Source organism: Furipterus horrens, unplaced genomic scaffold (genome assembly GCF_987537825.1).
Source record: "Furipterus horrens unplaced genomic scaffold, mFurHor1.1.pri manual_scaffold_3, whole genome shotgun sequence".
Taxonomy (NCBI): Eukaryota; Metazoa; Chordata; class Mammalia; order Chiroptera; family Furipteridae; genus Furipterus; species Furipterus horrens.
The window spans coordinates 191,479,437-191,493,922 of NW_028327173.1; the positions used below are offsets into that span (position 1 = coordinate 191,479,437).

The window sequence follows — 14,486 nt, forward strand, 5'->3', positions numbered from 1 at the left end:
CTCCCTATTGAACACCTCCATCCCAGCAAGATTTTTTTTTTACTTACGCATCATAATACAGTATTCCCTCACTTATCACGGGTATTACATTCCAGGCACCCCCGCAAAGTCGGAACCTTACATTTATTCTACACTCTTAAACCTACGTAACTTTAACAACATACGTATACAGTACCGCAAAATCCCGCGATATAGTGAGAAATCTGCGATAAATCATTAAATATTATATTTTTTTAAATCCCGCGTTACAGTGAAGTGCGATAAGTGAACCGTGATATAGAGAGGGACTACTGTAATCACACGAGCAATGTTCCTTACTGCCTCGTTTCTTAGCTGAGACTTGTGTATTCCTTCCTGTGGTACTTTTTAGAAAACAGAGAGGAGATTAATTTTCTAAGACACACCTGACTAGCACTTTGCTTCAGCAAAGATCAGGGTGGTCTCTCTTAGGGACACAGTGGGTCAGTTCTGCCCTTGGGTTTTTCTGCTCTTTTTGCTTTCTGTGGGCTTATTGTTTTATTTATTTTCAAAACTTCATCTTTCACCTTCATTCTAACAATGGACATCTAAGGGTCTATTGGTGGCATTCAGAATCCTTTTAGTTTTAGTAAAAATCCCAACTCAGGCATCTAAGAAAAAAGGTGCACCTTTTGACTCACATGATGAGAGAGAATTAGGGTGGATAAGAACTAAATCTGCTCAGATCTTCCTTTCTCTCCAGCCCTCTCTGCTGCACGTTCCTTGTCTCCATCTTTCTTTTCATTTCTCTTCACAGCTTCATTAACCTCCCTCTTTCCTTCGTACAGCAAGGTCAGATGAGGGTGTAGTTTGAGCAGCTCCAGCCTTATTTTTTCCAGTGTAGTGACCACAGAGGAAAGAGAGTATTTCCCCTTCTACATGAGTAGATACAAATCCCAAGAAGGGCTGTGATTGACCTGGGTTTGATGACATGACCACGTCTTAAGGCAATTGCTATGACCAAGGGGATGGGCACTTTGCCAAGGCCTGGATCACCTGCCAACTTTTGTGATCTGGAGAGTACGGGACTAACATTTGTAGTCTGGCCATAATCACTAGATTGGAATAAAGAGGTGGAGAGCAGTTTCCCAAAGGAAATGAAAGGAGCCGAAAGCACAGATGGGAAAGGATGCTTAGGCAGACAAAAGCAATAGATTGCCCCTCCTTCCCATCCTTAGGATCTGTGCAAATATAGGATTAAGTTAGATAATGTATAGTGGCAAATACTTCGTATAGTGCCTGGAGCAGAATAACAATAGATCAGTATCTGTTACTATTGAATATCCTTTTTTAATTGTGGCTAAATACACATAGCACACAATTTACCATTTCAACCATTTTTAAGTTTCCAGGTCAGTGGATTAAGTACATTCACATTATTCTGCAACCATTGCCACCATCCATCTCTAGAACCTGATACCCATTAGACAATAACTCTCCGTTCTCACTTCTCCGCCTCCTTGCAACTGCCATTTTTCTTGCTGTCTCTATGAAGTTGACTATTTCTAGATACTGCATATCAGTGGAATCATACAGTATTTGTCTTTTTTGTGACTGGCTTATTTCACTTAGCATAAAATCTTGAGAGTTCATCCATGTGTCAGAATTTCCCTCCCATAAAGCTGAATTGTATATATAGACCACATTTCGTTTTTTCAGTCATCTGTTGATGGACACTTGAGTTGCTTTCACTTATTAACTATTGTGAATAATGCTGCTGTGAACATGGGTTTACAAATATCAGTTTAAGTCTGCTTTCAATTCTTTGGGCTATATACCAAGAAGTAGAATTGCTGAATTGTACAGTAATTTTATGTTTGATTTTTTGAAGAACCACCATGCTGTTTTCCATAGTGGTCATACCATTTTACATTCTTCCTAACAATGCACAAGATTCCAATTCTCCACATCCTCTTTTTTTTCTTTTTCTTTTTAAAATGTTTTTTGATAGTAGCCATCCTAATGTGTGAAGTGGTTGTATGTCTTCTAAATTAAACCTTGGGGACTGAGATAATACGAGTGCCATAGATGGAATTAGAGTGCCCAGCACTGTGGGTGAGTGGGACAGATACTAGTGTTAGTATTTTAAAAGTCAAATTCGACAGGATGGTGGAGCATTCAACTCGGAAAAGTCTTCTCAAAAGCCAGGAAGACGTTGGAGCCAGCTGCACAGTTTAGCAGCCACTCTTACCGAGCTACCTGTTAAAACTGTGAGTGGGTCAAATCTCTGAGGGAAAGAATGTTAAGAAAGAGCAGCCAAATGCAAAGGAGATAAAGGAGCCAATGGAATCGCCCGAGGAGGCACCTGGATGTTTCAGAGTCTCAGAGACCCACAGAGGAGGGACCCAAAGGGCAAGGATGACTGATGAACTCAGATGCTGAGACAAAGGATATTTTTTAATTGCCTGTGAGTTCAATTGTGTTCAGCTGAATCATTTTCGTATGAATGCTGCCCTGTAGAATCTGTTATAATTTTGAGAATGCTTTCATATGGATCATCTTACTTAGCCCTTAAAACAACCCAGTGAAGTACACAAGTTGTTATTCCCATATTACGAGAAAGAAACCAAAGCTCAGAGAGGTTGCAGTTTTCCTAAGGTTGCTGTTGGGTACCTCTCATTTCCCAGGGTGATCCATTTAAGGGAAGCTGAGAGCAAAGTGGTTCAGGGGTGCCCGCTTCCAGTCAGCATGTGCTCCCCTCTGGTGCCCAGGCAGCTCCTGTCATCCTGAGCACGTGTGCCCTCTCAATGTACTGCCCGGAAGCAATATCTACTGGCCACTCTCTCCTTCCCAGGAAATACTAAGGAGTTTGTTTGTCTAGAATCTAAAACTGTGGTTTTTAAACTGTGCATTGTGACCTAACAATGGGTCATCAAATCAATTAGTGGGTCACAGCCAAGCTCATGAGAGCCGGTGGTGCGAGTTTCTTCCCAACTCTGACTTCAGTAACTTCATGTCAGTTACCTGAACTTGGCTGTGGTGGGAATCAGCCAACCACACAGAACCAGTTGTTACACATCTACTAGCGTGCTGGTGCTGGTTGCAACCATCACTTCTCTCCCCCGCCCCCACCCCTGAAAAATACCAGGGTCCATCTTTAATAAAATAAGAACTTTTTATGAGACTTGTTTAAATCACAAAGATATGTATGTCTGTTCATAGAAGATGTATCTTTTTACTATTTGTTATAGTTAAAAAAAAAGTTTGAAACTAATGGCATAGCCTTCATTTGCCTTCTTCAAGTAATTGAAATTCTGCTGTTCTCCTGATCTTTAAACAAAGAACTGCTATCCAGCACCCTCTTGAATTAAATGTTGCATCTAGGAGGAATGAGACTAAATTTTTATTAGGTTGGAAATTATTTTTCTAGAACAGAAAACTCTTTATATCTCAGTTCTTTTGAACTCGAAGCTAAATAAAAATCTAAAACCCCACCAAAGGTTTTTCTACAGTGAGTATGTATTTGTTCTATAGTCAGAAAACAATCATCATTATTAAATCCCAAAGATCGGAAGGCTAGAGTAAAGAGCAGAAATCGGCTTGAAGCCCATACCCTTGGGTTTCTCTGCCATTCTTCCTTACTGGAACTCTCTATAAAGACATTAAATCTCCTTAAGAAAGTAAGGAAACTTTAAAAGTAAACATCTTCTTTTTAATCATTTAATAATTTATAAATCCATATTTTCTATATACACATTATGTACAAACATGTATATAAAGGTGTATAAATATATATGCTTGAGCGCATTGTGCTTCTAGACAAATGTAGCTAGATCTTACAGAGTTAGAATCCAAGAACTTTGATTTAGATCAACCTTGCAATTTTTAAATTTTCATAAAAGGGAAGTTATTAAGTATCCTTAAGAAAAAGAAAAAAAATGAACATGTTAAATGGTCTGTCCTTGGGATACTAATTATATAAATGCAGTTGCAAAAAGAAACACTCTTCACCCAGGGACATTTGAAAGTCCTTCAAGCAGTTTGTATCTTTCTATTCCATGATGGAATTTTATCTGCCCATCTTACTGGTTTGTTGTATAAGAAAAGAAACCAGAGTAAAGGGGAAAGGGTTTTTACAGATTTACAGGAGTTAAAAATACTTTCAGAAATTAGTTATGTGCATGTTTTCTAGGAGAATTACGCTTATTGTATATAAGATTTTAGTTCTTCACAGCAGAATTCCTTCAAATAGTGCTTTATTGAAACTATTCAACACTGATTTTTCAGGTAAAACATATATCTCCCCATAGACGGCCACTTGAGCCCCTGTCAGTTTCAGTGTGGAAAGCTTAAGCCAAGCACCTCTATCATTCATTAGAAACGAGGAAGGAGGACTCTGGGCGGGGACAAGAGCCCCAGGGCGCTGCTGTGGCCGCCAGCTCCCTGCTCCCGGGCAGCCGCATTTCGGAGCGACCCCGGGCTGCCTGGGCTCTGAGCACGCCCCTTGCAGCTGTGCCCGGCGCCTTTGTGTCACCCGGGCCGGGTTTCATGAAATGGATCCGATGCTCTAGCGCCTGTGTTGTTCATTCCTACATACTGGAGCTGTGCCCGGGAAGGTGAGGGGCCAGCAGGTTGGCGCTCGCTCCCCAGCTGTCCCCTTCTCCTCATGTCACTCAGGATATAAATAAATTCATTCAGCCTCTTTCTTACCAAACCAAAATGCTGCCAGAAGGTGCTACCAGGGCCACTCTGATCAGTAGGAAAGACCTTAGGGACAATTTATAAAGTCTTTGCATTTAGGTAATTTTTCAAATTAAGTTTTTAATTTTATTTCTCTTATTCACCTCAGACCTCAGAGGGAGAAAAATCACTCCATATATAAGTGCCTATTGTTTGAGGTCTGGGCCTTCTTTACTGGCCTGGAAGTCAGGAAGAGCTCTCTGTCTTTTCTCAACTGGAAAAGCCACAGCTCAGATGAGATCATTGAAATGTTGCACCTACTTCCTTCAGAGAGCTGACAGGAGCACCAGTTTGAAGTGTGGATCGCTGCTGTCACACCAGGCCTGGGCCTGTTTGCAGATGCGTAGTTTGTATGTTAGTTGGAAGTCTTTCGCTGGTCATAGCGAACACTGCTAATGATCATTTTCCCCATCAGTCAATCGAATATTTACCCAGCAGTTCCCACGTAAATATTTACCTGGCAAAATGCTGGGAGCTCAGGTCACGTGAAGATTTGTAAGATGTGGTCATCGCACTTAAAAGAGTGTGCTAGGGAAAAGGAGTGATTCATGTGAGACAAAGTGTCCCCATCCCACCCCCCACAAGTGAAAGACGATGATCGTGAGATGGTGCAGGGAAGTCGGACCTTAAGCCTCCGTGTGAGCGTGGAATGTGAGTCTGCCGGCCCCTCAGCTCTCCACGCCTAGATGTCTCTTGTAATGTACTTCACCTTGGCAGATGTCAAACACGGTGTTTAAAAATATTTTTATTCACTGTGTTAAAGTAACACAAGCCAGTGACTTTAACCTGGTGCTAATGGAAGAACAGCAGACTGGAAGAAAAATGGGGTGTGTTGGACTCTCTGATAGTTGCCAAACTAGTATAATGTATTTTACAGGTGCTTTAAGAGTATTCTCATGATATTTTATGTTCCTGTTGCTCAGTGACGTTAGAACTAATTTAATATGATGTAATTCATTTATTTGATCAACACCAAGTACTGTATAAATAGAGAGTATGATCCATAGACATTTGACCAAACAAAAAGAAAAAATGCCCGGGCCAGGACATCAAAGCAAAAAAAAAAAAAAAAAGCCAGGCTGTGATCATGGCCACCGAAGTGGTTAAGGGGGAAGTACAGTCACATTATTGTCTTGTGTACCTTTCCTGCCCTTATGGTCCCAGCAGGGGGTCACCAGGCAGAAGTGGGACTGAAGCCACTCTGGACCAGAATTAGGGCAGCATGTAAAAGGGCAATAGGTAAATACTGAGGTGAGAAGACTAGTGGGAGATCCTGAATATGTAAATGGGACCCCAAAGGACTGTATTCTCCATGTAAAGGTCAACCAGACATGATCCCTCCCCTTCCACCTTGCCTCCACCACCTCAGGCACTGAAAGATAATTACCTATCTTGAACCTTGGTACTGAATGAGATGGGGTAGGCGACTCCTTTCTGGTCATTCATAATTACAAGCTGGCCCCCATGGGAGCCTGGGCATGAAGTCATATTCCCTAGGCGCTCTGAAAAACTTCAGATTGCGAATTTAGTTTAAGGTGGCCCTAAGCTGGCAGTGGCTCCAGGTGCCCAATAGAACCAAATACTTATTTTTTCTGGAGGGATCAGGATCTTAGAACAGGTAAAGTTCTAAGAACTGGGAAATCAGTTTAAAATCCAAAACAATAAGGAAACATGGCACTGTAGCAAAAGCCAGCAAAAATAGCAGAGAACAATGTTAGACCTGCAAAAACTAAGATATTGAAATTAGCAGCTATACAGTAAAAAATAAGTGTTTTTACATAGTTAGAGAAATTAAAAGGGAGGAAAAGCATTAGTGGAACCAAGAGATTAAAATTATGACCAAGTAGATCTGAAAAAGAACCAAATAGCATTTTTAGAATGGAAAAATCATAATAATTACAGTTTAAAAATTAGTGGGTGAACTTAACTGTAGATTAGACCCAACTGAAGAGAGATTATATAAGCTTGAAGATATATTTAAAGAATTTATCTGGAATATGGCACAGAGAGAAAAAGTGGTGGGAAAGAAACAAGTGAGAAGGCCTAAGGCCTAATAGATATCTAATTGGAGTTCTGGAAATTTAAAATGAATGAATGAATGAGTGAGTGAATGAATAAACGAATTAATGGGACAGGGACAGGAATTGAAGAGACACTGACTAAAATATTTTCAGAACTAATGAAACATACACAAATCGCAGGAAATCATAAGAAATTCACACCTAGACACACCACACTGAAACTATAGGAAAAGAAAGATAGATGTTAGAGGCAGCTGGAGTGAACAGAAGGCTCACCAAAGGAGTGCCAATTTGTTGGACAGCATACTTCTCAATAGCAATAGGAGAAACCAAAATACAGTGTAATGTTGCCATTGACGAAAGGAAATAATTACCAAACCAGAAATATATTTTAAACGAAAATATCTTTCAAGGATGAGGATGAAATAAAGACATTTTCTAGCACATAAAACCCCAAAATAATGATCACTAGTAAACCTTTACAAAAGGTAACATTCTAAAGGATGTATTTCCAACGGAGGAAGGTGATACCAGAAAAAGGTCTGAGATGCAACGAGGAATTATGAGCAAAGAATGTGTAAAAATATGGGCAAATGTAAAAATAACCAATAAAGTGATGACAGTATTCTTAGGAGGTTAAAAAGAGGGGAAAAGGAAGGAATAAAAATATTCAGCACCAACATTATGTAAATCAAGGGGGAGGATATGATCAGAGTTAAAGTAGTCTAACTTGATTTTATACAGGGAGGAGGTTAAAGATAGTGATTAATTTCAACTTTACAGTTATTCTATACAAATGCAAAAATGAATAGAGTAACTACTAAAAGAACAGAAATATTAAACTTCCCAAGTAGTAGAAAGAAATGGAATGAGGAAAAAAATAAATCCATAAAGAAGAAAACAGAAAAGTTCAAACAAATAGTACAACTTGACAGTAGAAATAAACAAAAATATTCGTAATTACAAAAATGTGAGTGGACTGAATGCTTCAGTTAAATTCAAAGACTGAATCAGTCAACAGATATTTGCTGAGCATCTACTATGTGCTAGAGACTACTCTGGGTACTCCTCAATGAACAAAACAGCCCAAAATCCCTAATAGGAGTGACAGACAACAAACCAAATAAGTAACACAGACAGTTCATTAGATAGTAGTAAGTGTTCTAGAGGAGAAGGAATAAAGCCAGGAAAAAAGGCAGTGGGGAGTCACCATTCTAAATGGGAGCAGTCGAGAAGAGTGGCGTTTCAGTCAAGACCTAAAGGAGGTGAGGGAGTAAGCCAGTGGGTAGCTCGGGAAGGGAATTCCAGGCAGAGGGAACAGCATGAAGTGAGCACAGGCCTTGAAGGGGGACGGTGGCTGCTGTGTTTGGGACGTACACACAGGCCAGTGGGGCTGCAGTGTAGAGAGCAAGGAGGAGCGTGGCAATAGATGAGACTTGTGAGATGATGAGGGGCTGGGTCATGAAAGACCCAGGGGACCAGGGACAGCACTTGTGCTTCTCTTCTGTGTGAAGTGGGAGCCCTCAGTGGCTCTGAACAGAAGTGTGCATGAGCTGATTTTGGATTTAACAGGGTCTTTGTGGCTGCTGCATCAGGCAGGGGCAAGGGAGGAGCAGTAGAGGTAGCAAGAGATGGTCTAAGGAATGGATATATTGTCAACCCAGATTTTTAAAAATCCATTTCTAGGCCCTTTAAAAGACATAAGGATATTAAAAGGATGAAAGGAAAAGGCTGGAAAAAGATATGCCAGGGAGATATAGCAACATTCGTCAGGCAAAATAGATTTTAGGGCAAAGAAGTAAAGAGGGTCACTACACTATGACTAAAAGTTCTGAAGATTCACCAGGAAAATAAATAGATTACTTTTTCTTGTTGACTTACTTTAAGTAGTATATCTACTGAGTTTAAAAATTAAATAAAATGCAAATTTATGAAAAATTTGCAAAAAATTAATAACCACAAAGAAAAATAGACATATTCACCTTCTTACTGTAATGTTTTAAAATGACTCAGTAATTGGTAGATCAAGCAGTCTGAAATCAGTTATGTTCTAGGAAATTAGTTCATACAGTTAACAGATCTAATAGATATGTGTAGAACATCACAGTAAATGCATAATATACATTCTTTGCAAACATCCATGGAGTTTTGCATTGTTATATTAGAAAATTTTTATATATTTTATTTATTTATTTATGTATGTATGTATGTGTGTATGTATGTATGTATTTATTTGAGAGAGAGAAGGGAGGGAGAGAGAGAGGGAGAGAATCATTGATGTGCAAGAGATACATCAATCGGTTGCCTCTCATGTGCTGCCATCCGGGGACCTGGCCCAAAACTCAGATATGTGCCCTGACTGGGAATTGAACCAGTGACCCCTCGGTTTGCAGGCTGGCACTCAATCCACTCAGCCACACTAGCCAGCACTATATTAGTCAATTTTTAAATGTTAAACAATCCTTGAATCTCTGGGATAAACCTACCTTGATGTATTCTGTAGTTTAACATGGCTGGACTCAGTTTGCTAATGTAATTAAGAGAGTGTGGTGTTGTCACAGAATCAGGAGCCCTAAAACTGGTCTCCTGTATGGAAACAGTTTATGACAGAGAGGCACTGCAGTCAGGAGAGGAAGGATAGACTTTTCAGTAAATAATGCTAGGACTTAAATCACATTGCAAAGACAATATTCCCAGATCACAATTCAGTAACAAAAAGATAACTGGAAAATCCTCATGTGTTTGTAAATTAAAGAGTTAATTCATCAAGAAAATCATAATATAATTAGAAAATACTATTTATCAAAAACCTGAGGAACATAGCTAAAGCAATATTAAAGGGAAATTTATCCTTACAGTATAGGAAAGTAAGTGATTTAGAAACTATCCTCTGAAGCTAATAATTTACAGTATTCCTTCACTTATCGCGGGTATTACATTCTAGACCCCCCCCAGCGGTAGGTGAAAATCCACAAAGTAGGAACCTTACCTTTATTTTAATATTTATATATTTTTTAAGGCTTTACAAACCCTTCCCACACACTTATAAAACGTTCCCAGTCCCTTACTAACCTTCCCCACTCCCTTATTAACCTTTTCCACACTTTCATCAACACTACTTATGTTCTTAAGCATATTCTACACTCTTAAACCTATATAACTTTAACAACATACGTATACAGTACCATAAAATCCCATGATATAGCGAAAAATCTGCGATAAATAATTAAATATAATATTTTTAAAAATCCCGCGATACAGTGAGGCCACGATAAGTGAACCGTGATATAGAAAGGAACTACTGTATTTGAGTATCCTTCTTGGGTTTCCAATCAGACAAATACAGTACCTGAGGATAATGAGGCGTGTTTCTTCCGTTCGGATTCCTGGCATTTCCTTGTTCACTTGACTGACTTGACTTCCAGTCCAGCATGCAGCAGAGTGACAGTCCATCCCTCTTGCCTTACTCCTCATCTTAAAAGGAATGCTTTCAACGCCTCCCAGCTAATAGTCTGATGGTTACTGTTGGCTTCACACTGTACACAAATTTAGGTTGGATTACAGACTTAAATATGAAAGGCAAAAGTGCCCATCTTTTATGAGACATTACAGGGCAATACCATCATGACCATGATGTAAGTGAAGGGTTTCTTAAGTTAGCCCCTGAAGTACAGACTCGGAAAGGTGAAAATTGATAATTTGATTTTGTCCAAGTTAAAAACTCAGACTAGTTAGTTCTTAGACGCCATAAAGATGTGGGGTTTTTTGTTAAGTTTTTCTTTTTTCCGTAAGTCCTTATCCATTAGAGATATATTCGGGAGCATTTATGGGTGAAATGATGTGCTATCTTGCATGTGCTCTGAAGTGGGCCGGGAAGAGGAAATGAGGTAGATGATGGGAACCTGGAGGTGTCTTATCCTCTTCTACTGTCTGTATATTTGAAATGTTTTAATTGAAAAAGTTGTTGTTTTTAAGAAACCATCCATTTTTATGGTGACTGTCCTTGATTTTCTGGAAGTCTTTAACATTTTTAAAACCATGTTTGAAAAGGTCAGTTGTTAAGTGTTTATCTAAATGCAATCCAATTTTTATCTCTAAGACTTTACTTTTAACTTAATAAATCATGAAGCAACCTTTTAAAAGAATACCATAGAGTAGAGAGACAAGTCACAAATTAGGTGAAGGTACTTGTAACACATAAAACCAAGAAGTTGTACCCAAGATATTAGGCAAAGGACTTCCAAAATCAATAACCAGATTCTTACATATGATATCAAAAGGATAAGCAACAAAAGAAAAAAATAGACAAAGTGGACATCATCAAATATTTTAAATTGTGTGTTTTAGATTTTATTTATTTATTTTTAAAGAGGAGAAGGGAGGAAGAGAGGAAGAGAAATATCAATTGCTTGTCTCTCACATGCCCCCAAGTGGGGACCTGGCCTGCAACCCAGGTGTGTGCCCTGACTGGGAATCGAACCAGTGACCTTTTTGGTTTGCAGGCTGGCACTCAATCCACAGAGCCACACCAGACAGAACTTAAATTTTGTGCTTTAAAAGACACTGACAAAGTAAAATACCAACCTACATAATGGGAGAAAATATTTGGAAATCTTGTATATAGTAAAGGACTTGTATCTAGAATATATAGGGAAGTCTTACAACTCAATAATAAAAAAAAACAACTAGGTTTTTGAAATGGGCAAAGGATCTGAATGGATGTTTCTCCAAAGAAGATGTACAATGCCAATAAACACAGGAAAAGAGTCTCAACATCATTAGTCACTGGGGAAATGCAAATCAAAACCACAGTAGAGTGCCACTTCATGTCCACCAGCATGGCTGTAACAAAAAGACTTTTAACAAGTGTTGGTGAGGATGTGGAGAAATTGGAACTTGCATGCATTGCTGATGGGAATGTAAAATGGTGCTACTGCTTTGGAAAATAGTTCAGCAGTTTCTCAAGCCATTAAACACACAGTTACCATATGACCCAGCAATTCCACTGTTATGTCTGTACCCAACAAAATAAAAACATGTCTGAACAAAATCTTGTACATGAATGTTTATAGCAGCATTATTAATAATAGCCAAGAGGTGGAAGCAACGCAAATGCCCATCAACTGATGACTGAATAAATCAAACGTAGTATATATGCACAATGGAATATTACTCAGCCATAAAAAGGAATGGAGTGCTGATACATGCTACAGTGTGGATGCCCCTGAAAAACTTCATGATAAGTGAAAGAAGCCAGACACAAAGGACCACACACCGTATGATTCCAAGTGTGTGAAATGTCCAGAAAGGGCAAATCTATAGAGACAAAAAGTAGATTAGTAGTTGCCTAGGGCTGGGGATAAGATGTGTGGGCTGATGGTTAGCAGGTATGGGGTTTCGTTTTCTTTCAATGAATATATTCTAGAATTGACTGTGGTAATGGAGTCACAACTCTGAATATATAAAAGCCACTGAACTTTATACATTGAATGAGTAAATTGTATGATATGTGAATTTATACTTCAATAAGGCTGTTTTTAAAAAACATCAATAAACAACAGCTCAGTAGGAAAATAAGTAAAAGGCATGTCCAGACATTTCCCAGAAAAAAACACTGATGCACCATAGATACCTGAAAAGATGCTCAACCTCATTACCTAGTCAGGGAAATCCTAATTAAAACCACAGTAGGGTACCATTGTATAGTCACTTGATTTGCAAAAGTTTTAAACTCGGGGAAGAGCATGGAGAAGTGAGGGAAGCTCACCCACTGCCAGAAGGGAATGAATTGGTACAACTGCTTTAGAAAATAATACAGCATTATGTTTAGAGAGTATAAGATTCAAGTATTTATGACCTGGTAATTCTACTCCACTCCTAAGTATTGGGTTGGCCAAAAAGTTCATTATTTTTTCATAAAATGGCTCTAGTAGCACTTAATTGTCTTTACCTTCATTCAAAAAAGTTTTGTTAAAATGTATTGTGACAGCTGTCATATCAGTGTGCATTTTTTTTTAATTGGTAGATTTTTGCATAGCCACATTAATACTGAAGATGGAAGAAAATATGCAACATTTTCAGCATATTATGCTTTATTATTTTGAGAAAGGTAAAAACGCAACTGAAATGCAAAAAACATTTGTGCAGTGAGTGTGTGGAGAAGATGCTGTGACTGACTGAACATGTCAAAAGTGGTTTGCGAAGTCTCATGCTGGAGATTTCTCGCTGGACAATGCTCCACAGTCGGGCAGACCAGTTGAAGTTGATAACGATCAAAGCGAGACATCAATTAAGAACAATCAACATTATACCGTATGGGAGATGGCCAATAAAGTTATTGGTGAAAATGAAAAATGCGTCTTTTTATTTTATGGAAAAAACTAAACTGTTGGCCAACCCAATATATACCTAAAGAAATTCTTCCAGTTGTATGCTGAGATCACATGTAAGAATAGTCACAGTAGCAATATAAAATCCCAAACCACATAAAGCAATACAATATTTATTATAAGTGCTTATACTATAAATACTACCTATTTTTTAAAAAGCAAACAAGGGATGGAGAAACATAAAATTCAGGATGGGAAAGAATTGGGAGTCTCACAAGGGATGTGGGGTAAGGGTGATGTTTCTTTTCTTAAACTGGGTGGCGGGGTGTAGGTGTCTGGTGGGGATGGGACAGAGGGTACAAGGGAGAGTTATCTGACAGCACGACATTGAAGGAAGGTTAAGAAAAACTCAGCGGTTTTTCCTTGCATTTCATTATTGAATGTTAATGATGCTAACCTGAGTTTCTAGAAAAGGTTCACATCTTTTATTTAAGAAGCAAAATGAGATAAAATTCAGGAAAAATAGAAAAGACACTAAAAGAACGGCACAAAAAAGCAGCAGCAGAACAGGACTGTTCTAGACAGTTTCCAGTAAAAGTTAAAATGAAAAGTTTTCTACTTCGAGGCGAACCTAATTTATTTGGGCCACAACTTCTTTATTCTTTGGTAATATTAACTGAACCAGACATTGCTCTCATTTCGGTCACTCAGAGGTTGGTTTTCTCTCTTCAGATCCTGCTCCCGCTAAGAGATGAACCACACACCCGCCGGGGAAGACCCTACAACCTCTCCTCTCCTCCAGGGTGCGCCGCTGAGGGGGAAGCATCCGCCAGCGCTGCAAGGGGCCCGTGGTATTTTTTTGCCACCTTAGTCCCCAAAGTCTTGGAGGAGAAGTGGCAGCAGGTTGTGCCAATGAGCTAATCCAGACCTTTACTGAGAGGACAGGAAAGCACATCAGCTGGATCTTGATGGAACTTGGCAGCGGGGACCTGCAACTGATGCGCAATCGCCCCTGGCCGAGCACACGTGCGTCTTTTACCCCTTCCCCTCCTCCCCCAACCTGCGCAGGTCTTCTCTGTCCTTCTCCTGCTGCCACACAGAGATGATATAAAAGAGGCTCTTTGGCTATTTGCATTTTGCTTCCTCTTCTTTTCCAGGTTGCAGTATTAAGCTTTGCTTCCTACAAGCCTAAAACCCCAACGACATTATCTGCCAAAGTTGCGCTTCCCTTCTCAGTGGGTTTGGGAGAAGAGGGGAGCTTCCATCCCAAGTTCCCCAGAGTGGGCAGCAGTCCATGTGTTGCTGGCCACATGAGCCACGGTAAAGGCACCCTTTGGAATTACTGATGTCTAAAATTAATAAAGTAATTCTATTTTTATTTTCCTTTTTTCCATTTGCTGACTTCCCACCAATCAGTATTCACCAACAAGACTAAAAT

At 39.3% G+C, this 14,486-nt stretch overlaps 1 protein-coding gene across 7 annotated transcripts in view; it reads left to right on the forward strand.

The window, feature by feature from the left end:
* The window catches only part of TTLL5 (tubulin tyrosine ligase like 5), a 257,546-nt gene extending 243,670 nt beyond the window's left edge, over positions 1-13,876 (forward strand). For 5 of the 7 annotated variants that reach the window (XM_090271195.1, XM_090271196.1, XM_090271200.1 and 2 more), the window contains one exon: positions 13,781-13,876. In XM_090271195.1, coding sequence (XP_090127321.1) covers positions 13,781-13,803 — 23 coding nt within the window. In that variant the 3' untranslated portion in view covers positions 13,804-13,876. The remainder of the gene's footprint in view (positions 1-13,780) is intronic. The other 2 variants (XM_090271201.1, XM_090271199.1) reach the window with 2 other exon arrangements.
* The last annotated feature ends 610 nt before the right edge of the window (positions 13,877-14,486 follow it).